Source organism: Lissotriton helveticus, chromosome 12 (genome assembly GCF_964261635.1).
Source record: "Lissotriton helveticus chromosome 12, aLisHel1.1, whole genome shotgun sequence".
In the NCBI taxonomy this organism is placed as follows: domain Eukaryota; kingdom Metazoa; phylum Chordata; class Amphibia; order Caudata; family Salamandridae; genus Lissotriton; species Lissotriton helveticus.
In genome coordinates, this window is record NC_136073.1 from 917,263,811 (window position 1) to 917,279,603 (window position 15,793).

A 15,793-nucleotide genomic window follows, 5' to 3' on the forward strand; every position below is an offset into this window, starting at 1 on the left:
ATCAGCAGGTGATACTCTATAGTACCCATACACCATGGGAACGAGGTTTCAACAGTTAACCACTGCTAAGAAGGAGTGCCATTGTGTTCCTATCCTTTCTGCACATTGAAAGAAGCAAAGCAGAGAATCAAGGAAGGAGACATTGCGTTATCTGTGATGGTCCAGGGGCAGTATGCCAAGTGGAGTATGTGACAAAATCAATTCGGAAAGCTGTAGAAATACGATAAAAGTACTGTCTGCAAAAGGTTTCTAAGTTCTAGTTCAGTGTAGAATATAGCAATAGTCCATAGTTGATACTCTTATGAAAACCTGGGTGGTTAAGTGGTATTAGTCAATTTGCCTTGACATATGTTCCATTCTTTTATGATGCTCCCTACTTATCCTTACCAAGACACCATTTGCAGAATCTGCATTAGCTCCCTTCTCATATGGTTTCCTGGTAAATGTTTAGGTTTCTTTCCGGCATAGCCCTTGGGGTAATCATGTGGCATTTTGCTCCAGAGATGAAGGACCTCAGGAGACGGGAGCCACAACATAACTCGCACAGTGACCAGAACTCCTACGGCCAACAATGAAACGAGAACAAATAAGGTCTTGTAGATCTGCCGTAACAAAGTGCTTAGGAGGCTCAACAGTACAACTGCATGTAAAGCAATAAAGTTTCTGAGCTTAGCTGCAAATTAATTAGAAAAGAGCGACAGAGAACTCAAACCGGTTAGGCATGCAAGGTGATAAAGTGCAATTAAACACTCCGCGGTCCACAAGTTTACAGCACCATGCACTTTACCTCGAAGAAACAACAGGGAATCAGAATTGGCATCAGCGCCTAATCTCGGATCACTAAGCTAAACTCAATAGATTTCATATAGGAAACATAAGCACAAAGATAGTCTCTTTGAATCATATTTCTTTTCTAAATGAACATCGTCGCTATATTTGCTAACCGCCCTAGGGCCACTCTGAGATGCCTCGAATCCAGCCTGGCCTGGCACAGCCCAAGTATAACCTCTGCAGGAGGACGTCTTTTATAGCATGGCTGGCAATCAACAAGACTGTAGGAATCAATTGCACACTGATTTAACTTGTTGTTCATTATACATTTTATTGAGTCTACCAACAAATCAGTACTTTTGCTCGTGAATTTTGTGCGTTAGTGGTTGTGCCGCTCTTTTATAATTTAAACTAAATCAAATAAAAGTAATTTTTCATTCATTCACACAGCGACCAGGGAAAGAAAACATCCCTATTTGCATCTTACAACTGAGAGCATGACCTAGGAATGCTGCCCTGCAATCTGTATTCCACGTTCATCTGCCCCTCCACAAATGATGCTTTTTGTTTTTAATGTATGCAATGACACTGTCTATCCTAGCAAGGGCTCAAAGTATGTCATATTGTAATGTCGCACTCTGCTGCTAGATCAGTTGCTCTGTTATTTATACCTATGGTTTGCACACATGATCACAGAAAGTGCCCTCCTACTTACCGAGGATCAACATCTCATACTTGCTTTGCCCTTTTGGGCTTGTTCTGCAGCTGCCCCATACTGTGTCCAGTCTGTGGGTCACTTCATGGCCTTCACGCGGACCATGTACACCGCCACGCTACCTGCTATAGCTTTAGGTTACAAATACCGACAGGTTCTTTATGGAGTACAAGTGGTTTTTGTTCAACAGTCCACAGGAAGAAGGGTACTGGCCACTGTGAGGCTGTGGACTGGAGAGAAACTTTCAAGGACTCCATCTGAATAAACAAGCATTGCAATGTACAGCTGGACAGATTCAAGCCACCAATCAGAACCCTGGGAGGATGCACAGAGGGAAGACCGAACCGGTAAAGGAAAGACATTTTCAAAAGGTGAAACAAACTAGTGAGGTACAACGATAGCTAAAGAAGAAACTCCGGAGAAGGGCAAAGGTTGAGGTGAATAGTAGAGCAGTTCAGCAGAGTCTCAAGGCTTACAATCAGGAAAGCGGTGGACATCAAGGGTTCAGCCAAGTCTTGCATCAATCTGTGTGCTTTTTATTATTACTTTTACTGCTTTTGTTGGTCTTTGTAAAGGAGACGTGTACTACTCTACTCAATAGGGAACTCGTTATGCAGTATTGTTAATGAAGATTCAGAACAGGTCAGGTCCTAAATGTGGGGGAGGGTGTAAGACAGTTTTACTGACTTGCAGAAGTTTAAACTGTGGTGCAAGGAAGCTAAATAATCGCATAAGTGACACGTCGGGTCTGGTGGCTTAGAAGACTAACGCATAACCTGTAGGGGCCTGTGCCTGACCTCCTGGTCACAGGTTCAAATCCAGGTGGGTCCATTCAGCCTATCACCCTTCTGGGGTCGATAAAATGAGTACCATTGAGTTGAGTAACAATAAACATCTGTTATTCAGCGCCAAGATGCCCACGGGTGAACGTGCGCCTTACGAACACACGTTCTGTCATCTGCCAATCAAAAGGATATTTCCATCCAGAGACTTGGTCTAGGGGACTGTGTGTTTCTGAAGCCAATTAAGATATGATTTGCACAATAATGGGACAAATAAAAATCGTTTTAAACTAGAAGTGACAAGCAACACAATGACTCATTGGAATGAGAAACAGCCCATCACTGTCAACATCCCAGGATAAAACATTTCTGCATTTTTATTTTGCTAGGAAGAGGTGACTAGTGGACCAATCTCAGCACTGGGAGGGATCGGAACCCTCACTGCAGTCCTTGTGTTGGGATCACTCAATCACCAGTCTCAACAGCGCTAGAATTCGCAAACATTACCAAGTTACCTGAGTCGAGCCCGACGCCACCTTTCTCGATCTCTGCACCTGTGTGGTCAATGAAAATGATGGCCGACTCTTCGTCCTTCGTTGAATGAATATCTGTATTAACAAACCCTGCAAAACAAGCAAACATGTCTTTTTGGGGGGGAAGTTATGAGTTTTTACCATTGCAATCATAAAACAAATTATTGATGCTCTTCGTGAAGAAGATTTACTCACACATCACCTGAACCTCCTAAATGTTAATGTTTTGATTATAAAACAGTCAATGTCAGGAATCTGAGTGCACTGCGAAAGTAAAGGACAGGGCTGTAACCCTTTCAGTGTCAGCCATTTATTTCTTTACATGCCAGATCATATAGCAATAGCTGTAACATGATCAATGCATTAGCAACTTGAATACAAGTAATGAAGTAATACAAATAATATGCAATGGATTGGAGGAGTGTTTGCGTCTTCTGGTTCTGGCTTTAATGTTATGTATGTGTGTAAACATGATATTTGAGTAGCACACACCCAGACAAAAGGCAGTACAGCATTGTTATTCACACTAATCCAACCCACCAGGACAAGCATGGCTGCATTTCTTCTCAAGCTTCGATGATGCGAGTAAACACTATCTATCAGAGGATTTATTTACTCTAGATCACAAGCCAGTAGGGATGCAACATCTACCTGTCGTGCATGAATGCCTGGTGGATTTCTGACTCAGACATTTCATGACAAGATCTTGGAGGAGAACTGCTGGAATCTCAGTCTTCAGTTACCCAGGAAGTTAGCCACACAGGCTCTCCACCTACAATCCATGGAGATTAATGAAGAAACCCTCTCTGGCAAATTCATGTATAATAGCTTGAGAGTGGTGCTTGGCCAAACTGCTCTGTGCACAGTCTAGAAGTGTGGACTGTGTAAATATAGTAGATGGCCTCTTTACTAGGTACAATCTCCCTTTACCATGAAGGCAATGAAGGCTGAAAATATGGTAGGTCTCAAATTGCATATTAATGAGATAGCATTCATTTTGACTAAAATACCATGATATGAAACATTTAAACGATAAAAAGATGTTTAAATTAGGGCATAAGTAATATTGAGAATGCCATCTTATCTGAGCAGTGTTTCTGATTTTATGCTGTGCAATGTTCTTTTGAAATGATACTGGGGTCTAAGAATGTTACGGACAGTAATAGTGCACGGTACAAATTGGCTTAGGATGCAAATCCATATTACTGTAGAACGGGGTGGAGAGTTCCTTGTAAGAAGGGTATTAGTACTTAAGTATGAGGTGTAGACATTCACATCCTCTACTACTCGAGACAAAAGATGGCCTAACGGCTAGGGCGGTCGACCTCGAATATGGGGAACCGGGTTCAAGTCTCGGCAATGACGCTAAACATCCTGTGATTCTGGGCAAATCATTTAATCTCCCCGTGCCTAACCCCCCAAAAATGTTTTATTGTGTTTTATATATTTATTTAGAAGGTTATATATAGCGCGAACATGACCACAGAGGGTATCGGAGCGCTTTACAGTTTATGCATCAAGAAGGATACAAGCAAACAAAACAAAATCAACAAAACGAAAAATTCACAGTCTTATAATGTCCGACATTCTCGTGAGCCAGGCAGCTGGGCCACAAATCAACGACTATGGCCCCAGAATCTATTGTAAGTATTTTTTTCTTGAATTTTTGTGGTTTGAGCACTTCTGGAGGCTCTCAAACCACATGAGAGCTCAAGTTTCTGAGCGAGGTACAGCGGGGTCTTGAAGTGGATGGCGCTTTGTGTGCCATGCATGCAATTTTTAACTGTATCCGGGCTTCATATGGAAGCCAATTCAGGGTCAGCAAGTCCGGCGATGTATGGTTGAATTCTTTTGTGCCAGTTATGACCCTAGCAGCAGAATTGAGGGCAACCCGTCTTTACTCTGGGCAAGCCGCAAAGAGTTGCGCTACCATAGTCCAGCTTTGAGATCACTAATGCTTGCACTGCAACCTTTGGGTCCTGAGCAGGGAGATAAGGTTTGAGTTTCTTGAGGATGATGATTTGGAAGTTCACTTCTTTGGTGAGGGAGCTGATGTGCTATTGCATGTTCAGGCTTTTGTCTAATAGAATACCCAGAGAGGATGGCGAATCAATGAGGTGAGGTCTACAGTTAAGAGCAGTAAGTGGATTCAACCATTGTTCGATGACCGGAGATTGTTTGTGGGGTGAGATTAGGAGGAACTCCGTTTTAAGAGCATTTAGCTTCAGGTGGTTACGTGTCAGCCAGCTTTGTGTATCCAGCAGGACTGAGTTGAGGGACTGAATGTCCACGGGGAGGCGATCTTAAGGTATAGTTGGGTATGGTCCGCATACATGTGATAGTGAATGCTGGATGATTTCAGAATTTCTGTCAGAGGCTCCATGAACAGGAGCGTGGGAGAAAGTGCTGAACCTTTCGGAACCCCAAGCGTGACCGGTGCAGGATGGGATGGGGATTGGTTCACTGTGAAGCTTTGGCATCTGTTCTGAAGGAACGAAGAGAACCAGTTAAGTACAGGCCCAGACAGCCCCATCCTGTGTTTCAGGAGGTCAAATAGGTTATCATGTTTGACAGTATCGAATGCTGATGAAAGGTCAAGAAGGATCAGTAGGCACGACTCATTATGGTCAAACATTCCTAGCGGATCATCGGCAATGGGAGTTAGCGCCGACTCTGTACTATGGCCTGGGCAGAAACTAGATTGGCATTGATCCAGGAGTTGGAAATGGTCGATGTGGTTACAGAGTTGGGCGAGCACACATTTCTCCAGGAGCTTTGCCAAGGTGGGGATGTTAGAGATTGGGCGAAAGCTATGAAGATTTGTGGGATCAGCAGATGGTTTCTTTTGAATCGGGGTAACTGGACCAGATTTTAGGCAATCCGGAATTGTACCTTGCCGAAGTGATGCATTGACGATCGTAGTCCAAAGTGTTAGTAAGGAGGATCTAACTTCTGGGAAAAGTTTAGATGGTGGAGGGTCGTTGTAGTGATTGGAAGGCTTCAAAGTCGACAGATTTTGCGTATATTGCCTTAATCTAAGGTTTGGAACAGGCTCCAGGATGCATTGTTTTTGGGGTATTAGAGCTGCGCAGGGTCAGTGATATCCAAACCTGGGGGACGGAGGGTCTTCAGTGGACTGATCCGCAGGTGATCAAGGGCAGAGCGTAATTCAGTTTCAATCTTAGTAGTCTTATCCGTGAAGAAATCTGCGCATTCTTCACAATTAGGCAATGTCCCTTGACCCAGAGACGCGGAGTTCGCATGACCATTGGCTTGGGACTTGAGGAGTTTGAACAGTTTTTTTGGACGGTTTTTTGCTTGGATTAGTTGAGTTCTGAAAAAGGCGGCCTTCGAGCATCCGATGCGTTTATTGTAAATGCTTCTCAGGGTTCTCAAATGGTAGAGATGTTCAAGGGAGGGATAGGATCGCCACAGCCTTTCCTCAAGTCTTAAATTTCTTCTTTCGGTATTAAGACTATCATTGAACCACGGTTTGGAGAGTTTAGAGGGCATTCTTTTAAGCTGTAGTGGTGCAATGCGCATCTAATACATTAAGCATTGAGTGGTTATAGTGGGCCGTAAGGTCGTGAACATCCAACATGTTCATGGGTGGGGGCAGGATGTTATCGCAGAGAGCAGTTAGATCTTGCGAGTTGATGTTCCGTAGACATCTTTTCAACTGTTTTGCGTTCTTAGGCGGGGATCTACTTGCTCTTACTGATTCCAAGATGAGGAATGTGATTCAAGAGTGGTCTGTCCAATCACATGAGAGGATCGAATCCAGGAGGAAGGAGTTGGGCTTACCAATAACAAGATCTAAAGTAGCTCCTTTGGTATGAGTAGGGCTGTGGGGTGGGGCCCGCCCCCTCCGCTGGGCCACTGACGGTGATCTCCTCGGGGGCACCTTGTTTTACCCCCCTGGGCAGACTGACTGTGATCGGCCCCGAGGGTCGGGCTGCCCGCCCCCTGATTTGGACTGGTGGGGCAACTGTACCCGCGGCATGTCCGGCCCAGATTACGTCCCTTGAGACGCCGGGGTCCCTCGGCCGGACCCCATGAGCTCGGTTGTTGAAATCTGACCCACCACGGTGATACCACCTGTGGTCCTCACAATTAGAGGACGCATTAACCATGGGTATATTGCCCATTTCCCTCTCTCTCCCTATTCCTCTACCCCACTTTCCTCTTACAGGTATTTACCTCACAGCTCAGGCCCCACGAGGACAGTCCGTGGGGACCAACCACCCAGACCAAGGGGTAAGAAATCAACCTTGTGTATTTTGATACCCTCTGATTGTTTCCCCCCCCTCCACCCCCCTTGTGTAGTGCTGATGGCTCCCTTTTCCGGCGAGCTGTGACACACATTGTGTGACAAGCCTTAATCTTTTTTTCATTAATTTTTATATGCCCCCCCGTGACCTTCGCGGTGATTTTTCACGGATTTTTAACCTATTGTCTTAATATATATTCTCTCTCACTGTGCCTTAATATGGGCTGTCTACATGAATCATTGGATACATACTGCTCCAATTGCTGCTATGCGTTTTGACCTAGAATCCCTTTAGGTTGCAAGGTGATACTGAGTCCTTCCTTTCTCTCCCTCTCACACAGGGCGTGAACCCCCGCAGGACACAGACATCTCACTGCACTGGTACTTCTACCACGCAGGTTGTATTTGAATACTTCTTTCACAAGTCGATGAGCACTTTAGGTCCTGATGAATTGCCGTGAGGCATGAAACATGTTGACCACATCACAAGTGAGGGTTGAACGGAGCCGAACCACCTAATTTTGTCAGCCTCGGTACCCCTCGCTCCACTATTTTAATAAGGCAGTAAGCCACATGAATAAAGCAATTGAAGTGGACTTCACTGACCTTTTTTAACTCTTTTTTCACGCTCACTTCTTTATCTCGCAGGTCCCTCACACACATGCACCCATTGGCCAGGAACAAAAGAACTCCACCAAAAGAGTAGCACATTTGTGCTACCCGTCAGGCATTGCACCGCCAGCCTGTCGTTGGAGCAGGAGGCCAATGATGACACGAGACAACCATCAGGTAGGATGACAACGGTCGTCCAAACTTTTTAGTTGTGTGAGGCATCCTAAGTTCCGATAAGGGATTACGTTTCTCCCTGTCATGGTTCTATACCAGCTACACCATTCCCAGTGAGAGAGTTGTTATAATTATTATTATTATTACTATCCTTCCATCCCTTCCTTGCCCTTGGGGAACTCTGTACAATCTTGTTGTTTACAGCCTCGTAGGACACGTACATTGGACCCCGGTAAATATTGTCCTCCCCTTGTCCCCCCTTGTTGTTAATAATGAGTAGGGCTGTCACAGATTTGGATTAGGTTGAGATCCAGTAGGAAGGATTTAAGGCTATCGACAACCACATCATTTACATCGTTCCAGTGGAGGTTGAAATCTCCCAGAAAGATCTGTGTACCATAGAATTGGAAATTAGCATTGGCCGAGATAATGTCCATGATCTGTTCTGTGAATGTGTCCTCATGTAACGCAACTGGTGCTCGTGTAAAGTGCTCTGATACCGGATACCTTTGGGTCAAGTTTGCGCTATATAAAACCCCGTAAAGAAACTAACAATAAATAAATGCATGCCCGTAGGATGAACAGGAAAGAATAGTGTGAAGGGGCCACGACCCCTACCTTGGCGAAGCCGCGCCTTCCCTCACGATCCCGGCGCCCGACTCATGATCCTCGGACGTCCATAGCAACCCGGACTCCTCCCCTCTCTCCTTCGTTGCAGGAGCCAATCACGGAGAGCGGAATCCCGGAAGGACTTTCCCGTGACCCCGGAAGTTCCTCCCACATTCCAGAGGCGGAGCCCAGAAAAGCCGGAACTGAGGACAACAGCGCGTTCAAGCAGGAAGACTCGTGGCAGGAGACAGCGTGCGGAGAACCCCGGGAGCCGAGCGGAGAGGCAGAAGAAGAAGACGAAGTCTGGACGGAGGACTGGTGGAGTCCGGTGGAGGAAGCTGGAGAGCGGCCGCAACTCGCGGAAAGAGTTGCGGCGGGCCAAGTGAGTACCGACTCCCCTTGAGTGTAAATATCGCTGTGTATAGTCAGACCCTTATTCACCTTGCACCCAGCACTGTAGAATATTGTACATAGCCCGTTTGTTGTCACTGGCACGAATGTATATATTGTCCCCTCACTGACCCGTCACTCAGTCACCCTCGACCTACCCCCCTCTTCCTCTTTCCAGCTCTTACTCCTCCCCTCCCTACCTCACGTTCGCTTGGCTTCCCATCACCACCCCGGTGAAGGTAGACGGCTTCATACCGTTCTGTGTCGATAGAACTAACGGCCCTCTTTTTCTCTCCTTCTCATACCTCCGAGGAGCCACCGTCCCGCTGTTCGACCGACCAACCCTTCTCTGGGAACCCTCACCCCGTCTTCCAGCCAAGTGCCTTCCCTCTGCGCAGAACCACCACCGCGACGACGAACAAAAGCCTCACCTCAAGACCCTGTTCTCCCTTCCTTCCCCCCCTTGAACTGTGTACAAACAATAAAGATCGGCTAAGAGATAGCTCACTACATACGGCCTCCACGCCTGTTATTCCGGTCCGCCTACACCCCACGATCACAAATAGGATGTAGTATATTATTAGATTTACCTTTTGTGCCAATTACAGATTGTCAATGTGAATTTACGGATTATAGATTGTCAATGTGTATACGTTTTAGGAGGTAACTATCGATTAGAAGGAATGATTGTGTCTATGAAGTGAAGAATGTTCTGACTTTAAGATCATGCTACCATTGTTATTATTGGCAAAGCGAGTGTTAGGCCATAAATGGTAGAACAGATTATAATGCCCAATATTTCTACAAATGAACAGTCTTAGGTCATGTTTACAATGTGCAACCAGGGGCTTCTGTGGACCTCCACTCCGAGAAACCTCAGCATTTTCCCTGCCCACCTGTCATACACATGTTCAGTTTGTGAGCAGGAGAGTGGAGATTTTCAGAATCCACTCTTCTGACACATTGGTCAGGCCTGAATACTCCAGCAGACTTACACTTACGTTCCGAGTAGATTTCTCATGTTTTCGGGGTTCTGATAACCTTCCACGAGTATTGTTGATAAGATGTAATATTTACAATTTCCCAGAAGGAGTTCTGAATTATTGTGTAAATGGCAGCTTAACCCTCTGTGAACACATTTTCACAAATGTAAATGTAGAATGTACTTGAACATACGTGCGAGAAACCCTGTCTCCCGAGTCCATATCTTTTACCATGGGTACTCACAAAAATTTCCCAAGGGCCAAAATGTTTTGTCTGTGATGTGACCGAGGGCCACATTTATGTCTGCTGGGTGGTGGTCAGAGTTTGGGGCGGCGTACTTGTGGTAAGTTAGGTGTAGGGGAAGCAAAGCATATCCATCAAGGGGCTAATTTATGAGAGGCTTGCGCCGCTGGAGCGACACTTTTTTTGATGCTCTGGCAGCGCAAGCCTCTTCATCATTTCTATGAGGCCATTCGAAGCCACACAGCCTGGCGCTGGCTGGACTCATATAGAGTGAGGCAAAGCAATGAAGTCGCTGCATTGAATTACTCTGCGCAAGAGCCGTTCTATGGGCGTTGCGGTGGGTTTTCCCACGCAACACCCATGGATTTTCACACCACCCCAGACTTACTTATTCATGTAAACCCAGGGTAGTGCCTAAACCTTACGCCTCACCACAGAGCAGGCGTAACAAGGAGAAATATTTTAATTTCTCCTTGGTGTTTCCATGTGTGCTGCACTCTGCAAACATGGAAAGAGGAAGACACCTCTTGTGATTGTTTGTGTGCAGGAATGTTCCCCTTCCAGCCCGAAAACAATCCTGCCTGCAACTGAGGCACCCTTGCACCACGGAACAAGCGGGCCTAACAATCCTGCCTGCAACGGAGGCACCCTTGCACCACGGAACAAGCGGGCCTAACAATCCTGCCTGCAACTGAGGCACCCTTGCACCATGGAACAAGCGGGCCTAACAATCCTGCCTGCAACGGAGGCACCCTTGCACCACGGAACCAGCGGGCCTAACAATCCTGCCTGCAACTGAGGCACCCTTGCACCACGGAACCAGCGGGCCTAACAATCCCGCCTGCAACTGAGGCACCCTTGCACCACGGAACAAGCGGGCCTAACAATCCTGCCTGCAACTGAGGCACCCTTGCACCACAGAACAAGCGGGCCTAACAATCCTGCCTGCAACTGAGGCCCCCTTGCACCACGGAACAAGCGGGCCTAACAATCCTGCCTGCAACGGAGGCACCCTTGCACCACGGAACAAGCGGGCCTAACAATCCTGCCTGCAACAGAGGCACCCTTGCACCACGGAACAAGCGGGCCTAACAATCCTGCCTGCAACGGAGGCACCCTTGCACCACGGAACAAGCGGGCCTAACAATCCTGCCTGCAACTGAGGCACCCTTGCACCACGGAACAAGCGGGCCTAACAATCCTGCCTGCAACTGAGGCCCCCTTGCACCACGGAACAAGCGGGCCTAACAATCCTGCCTGCAACGGAGGCACCCTTGCACCACGGAACAAGCGGGCCTAACAATCCTGCCTGCAACGGAGGCACCCTTGCACCACGGAACAAGCGGGCCTAACAATCCTGCCTGCAACTGAGGCACCCGTGCACCACGGAACAAGCGGGCCTAACAATCCTACCTGCAACTGAGGCCCCCGTGCACCACGGAACAAGCGGGCCTAACAATCCTGCCTGCAACTGAGGCCCCCTTGCACCACGGAACAAGCGGGCCTAACAATCCTGCCTGCAACGGAGGCACCCTTGCACCACGGAACCAGCGGGCCTAACAGTCCTGCCTGCAACTGAGGCACCCTTGCACCACGGAACCAGCGGGCCTAACAATCCGCCTGCAACTGAGGCACCCTTGCACCACGGACCTAGCGGGCCTAACAATCCTGCCTGCAACTGAGGCCCCCTTGCACCACGGAACAAGCGGGCCTAACAATGCTGCCTGCAACTGAGGCCCCCTTGCACCACGGAACCAGCGGGCCTAACAATCCTGCCTGCAACTGAGGCCCCCTTGCACCACGGAACCAGCGGGCCTAACAATCCTGCCTGCAACGGAGGCACCCTTGCACCACGGAACAAGCGGGCCTAACAATCCTGCCTGCAACTGAGGCACCCTTGCACCACGGAACAAGCGGGCCTAACAATCCTGCCTGCAACTGAGGCACCCTTGCACCACGGAACAAGCGGGCCTAACAATCCTGCCTGCAAAGGAGGCACCCTTGCACCACGGAACAAGCGGGCCTAACAATCCTGCCTGCAACTGAGGCACCCTTGCACCACGGAACAAGCGGGCCTAACAATCCTGCCTGCAACGGAGGCCCCCTTGCACCACGGAACAAGCGGGCCTAACAATCCTGCCTGCAACTGAGGCACCCTTGCACCACGGAACAAGCGGGCCTAACAATCCTGCCTGCAACGGAGGCACCCTTGCACCACGGAACAAGCGGGCCTAACAATCCTGCCTGCAACGGAGGCACCCTTGCACCACGGAACAAGCGGGCCTAACAATCCTGCCTGCAACTGAGGCCCCCTTGCACCACGGAACAAGCGGGCCTAACAATCCTGCCTGCAACGGAGGCACCCTTGCACCACGGAACAAGCGGGCCTAACAATCCTGCCTGCAACTCAGGCACCCTTGCACCACGGAACAAGCGGGCCTAACAATCCTGCCTGCAACGGAGGCACCCTTGCACCACGGAACAAGCGGGCCTAACAATCCTGCCTGCAACGGAGGCACCCTTGCACCATGGAACAAGCGGGCCTAACAATCCTGCCTGCAACTGAGGCACCCTTGCACCAAGGAACAAGCGGGCCTAACAATCCTGCCTGCAACTGAGGCACCCTTGTACCATGGAACAAGCGGGCCTAACAATCCCGCCTGCAACGGAGGCACCCTTGCACCACGGAACAAGCGGGCCTAACAATCCTGCCTGCAACTGAGGCACCCTTGCACCACGGAACAAGCGGGCCTAACAATCCTGCCTGCAACTGAGGCCCCCTTGCACCACGGAACAAGCGGGCCTAACAATCCTGCCTGCAACGGAGGCACCCTTGCACCACGGAACAAGCGGGCCTAACAATCCTGCCTGCAACTGAGGCACCCTTGCACCAAGGAACAAGCGGGCCTAACAATCCTGCCTGCAACTGAGGCACCCTTGCACCACGGAACAAGCGGGCCTAACAATCCTGCCTGCAACTGAGGAACCCTTGTACCATGGAACAAGCGGGCCTAACAATCCTGCCTGCAACTGAGGCACCCTTGCACCACGGAACAAGCGGGCCTAACAATCCTGCCTGCAACGGAGGCCCCCTTGCACCACGGAACAAGCGGGCCTAACAATCCTGCCTGCAACTGAGGCACCCTTGCACCACGGAACCAGCGGGCCTAACAATCCTGCCTGCAACTGAGGCACCCTTGCACCACGGAACAAGCGGGCCTAACAATCCTGCCTGCAACTGAGGCACCCTTGTACCATGGAACAAGCGGGCCTAACAATCCTGCCTGCAACTGAGGCACCCTTGCACCAAGGAACAAGCGGGCCTAACAATCCTGCCTGCAACGGAGGCACCCTTGCACCACGGAACAAGCGGGCCTAACAATCCTGCCTGCAACGGAGGCACCCTTGCACCACGGAACAAGCGGGCCTAACAATCCTGCCTGCAACTGAGGCACCCTTGCACCACGGAACAAGCGGGCCTAACAATCCTGCCTGCAACTGAGGCCCCCTTGCACCACGGAACAAGCGGGCCTAACAATCCTGCCTGCAACGGAGGCACCCTTGCACCACGGAACAAGCGGGCCTAACAATCCTGCCTGCAACGGAGGCACCCTTGCACCACGGAACAAGCGGGCCTAACAATCCTGCCTGCAACTGAGGCACCCTTGCACCACGGAACAAGCGGGCCTAAGTAGTGTGGCTCACTGGTTAGAGGCGGCAGACCCGAGAGCAGAGGACGGCCCGGGACCAGGGTTCGATTCCCGGCGCGGCAGGTTTCTGGACCAGGGTCAGCGGACTCGATAATTCTCTCGCCTCGGTGCCCACTCTGATCAGCGATCACACTCGGCAACTCTGGGCATTAGCTTGCCTCATCTTCACTAACGGCCCCACCAGACCGCCGGGGATGCCTGGTCTCACCCTGGAGATACCCATTAAGGGACCATCTCTCAGGGAAGCCAGGAAGGGTTTCGCAGCGGTCAAAGCGCCTTGGGACCCTACGGGTAAGTAGTGCGCTATATAAATGCCTATACATACATATACATACATACATACAACAATCCTACCTGCAACTGAGGCCCCCGTGCACCACGGAACAAGCGGGCCTAACAATCCTGCCTGCAACTGAGGCCCCCTTGCACCACGGAACAAGCGGGCCTAACAATCCTGCCTGCAACGGAGGCACCCTTGCACCACGGAACCAGCGGGCCTAACAGTCCTGCCTGCAACGGAGGCACCCTTGCACCACGGACCTAGCGGGCCTAACAATCCTGCCTGCAACTGAGGCCCCCTTGCACCACGGAACAAGCGGGCCTAACAATGCTGCCTGCAACTGAGGCCCCCTTGCACCACGGAACCAGCGGGCCTAACAATCCTGCCTGCAACTGAGGCCCCCTTGCACCACGGAACCAGCGGGCCTAACAATCCTGCCTGCAACGGAGGCACCCTTGCACCACGGAACAAGCGGGCCTAACAATCCTGCCTGCAACTGAGGCACCCTTGCACCACGGAACAAGCGGGCCTAACAATCCTGCCTGCAACTGAGGCACCCTTGCACCACGGAACAAGCGGGCCTAACAATCCTGCCTGCAAAGGAGGCACCCTTGCACCACGGAACAAGCGGGCCTAACAATCCTGCCTGCAACTGAGGCACCCTTGCACCACGGAACAAGCGGGCCTAACAATCCTGCCTGCAACGGAGGCCCCCTTGCACCACGGAACAAGCGGGCCTAACAATCCTGCCTGCAACTGAGGCACCCTTGCACCACGGAACAAGCGGGCCTAACAATCCTGCCTGCAACGGAGGCACCCTTGCACCACGGAACAAGCGGGCCTAACAATCCTGCCTGCAACGGAGGCACCCTTGCACCACGGAACAAGCGGGCCTAACAATCCTGCCTGCAACTGAGGCCCCCTTGCACCACGGAACAAGCGGGCCTAACAATCCTGCCTGCAACGGAGGCACCCTTGCACCACGGAACAAGCGGGCCTAACAATCCTGCCTGCAACTCAGGCACCCTTGCACCACGGAACAAGCGGGCCTAACAATCCTGCCTGCAACGGAGGCACCCTTGCACCACGGAACAAGCGGGCCTAACAATCCTGCCTGCAACGGAGGCACCCTTGCACCATGGAACAAGCGGGCCTAACAATCCTGCCTGCAACTGAGGCACCCTTGCACCAAGGAACAAGCGGGCCTAACAATCCTGCCTGCAACTGAGGCACCCTTGTACCATGGAACAAGCGGGCCTAACAATCCCGCCTGCAACGGAGGCACCCTTGCACCACGGAACAAGCGGGCCTAACAATCCTGCCTGCAACTGAGGCACCCTTGCACCACGGAACAAGCGGGCCTAACAATCCTGCCTGCAACTGAGGCCCCCTTGCACCACGGAACAAGCGGGCCTAACAATCCTGCCTGCAACGGAGGCACCCTTGCACCACGGAACAAGCGGGCCTAACAATCCTGCCTGCAACTGAGGCACCCTTGCACCAAGGAACAAGCGGGCCTAACAATCCTGCCTGCAACTGAGGCACCCTTGCACCACGGAACAAGCGGGCCTAACAATCCTGCCTGCAACTGAGGAACCCTTGTACCATGGAACAAGCGGGCCTAACAATCCTGCCTGCAACTGAGGCACCCTTGCACCACGGAACAAGCGGGCCTAACAATCCTGCCTGCAACGGAGGCCCCCTTGCACCACGGAACAAG

General features: G+C 50.5%; 1 protein-coding gene across 4 annotated transcripts in view; it reads right to left on the reverse strand.

Moving 5' to 3' along the window:
• LOC144798392 (zinc finger protein 671-like) overlaps positions 1–15,793 on the reverse strand; it is a 152,378-nt gene that overhangs the window by 71,727 nt on the left and 64,858 nt on the right. For all 4 annotated transcript variants that reach the window (XM_078669234.1, XM_078669236.1, XM_078669237.1 and 1 more), the window contains one exon: positions 2,784–2,891. In XM_078669234.1, the coding sequence (XP_078525360.1) occupies positions 2,784–2,891 (108 nt within the window). The remainder of the gene's footprint in view (positions 1–2,783; positions 2,892–15,793) is intronic.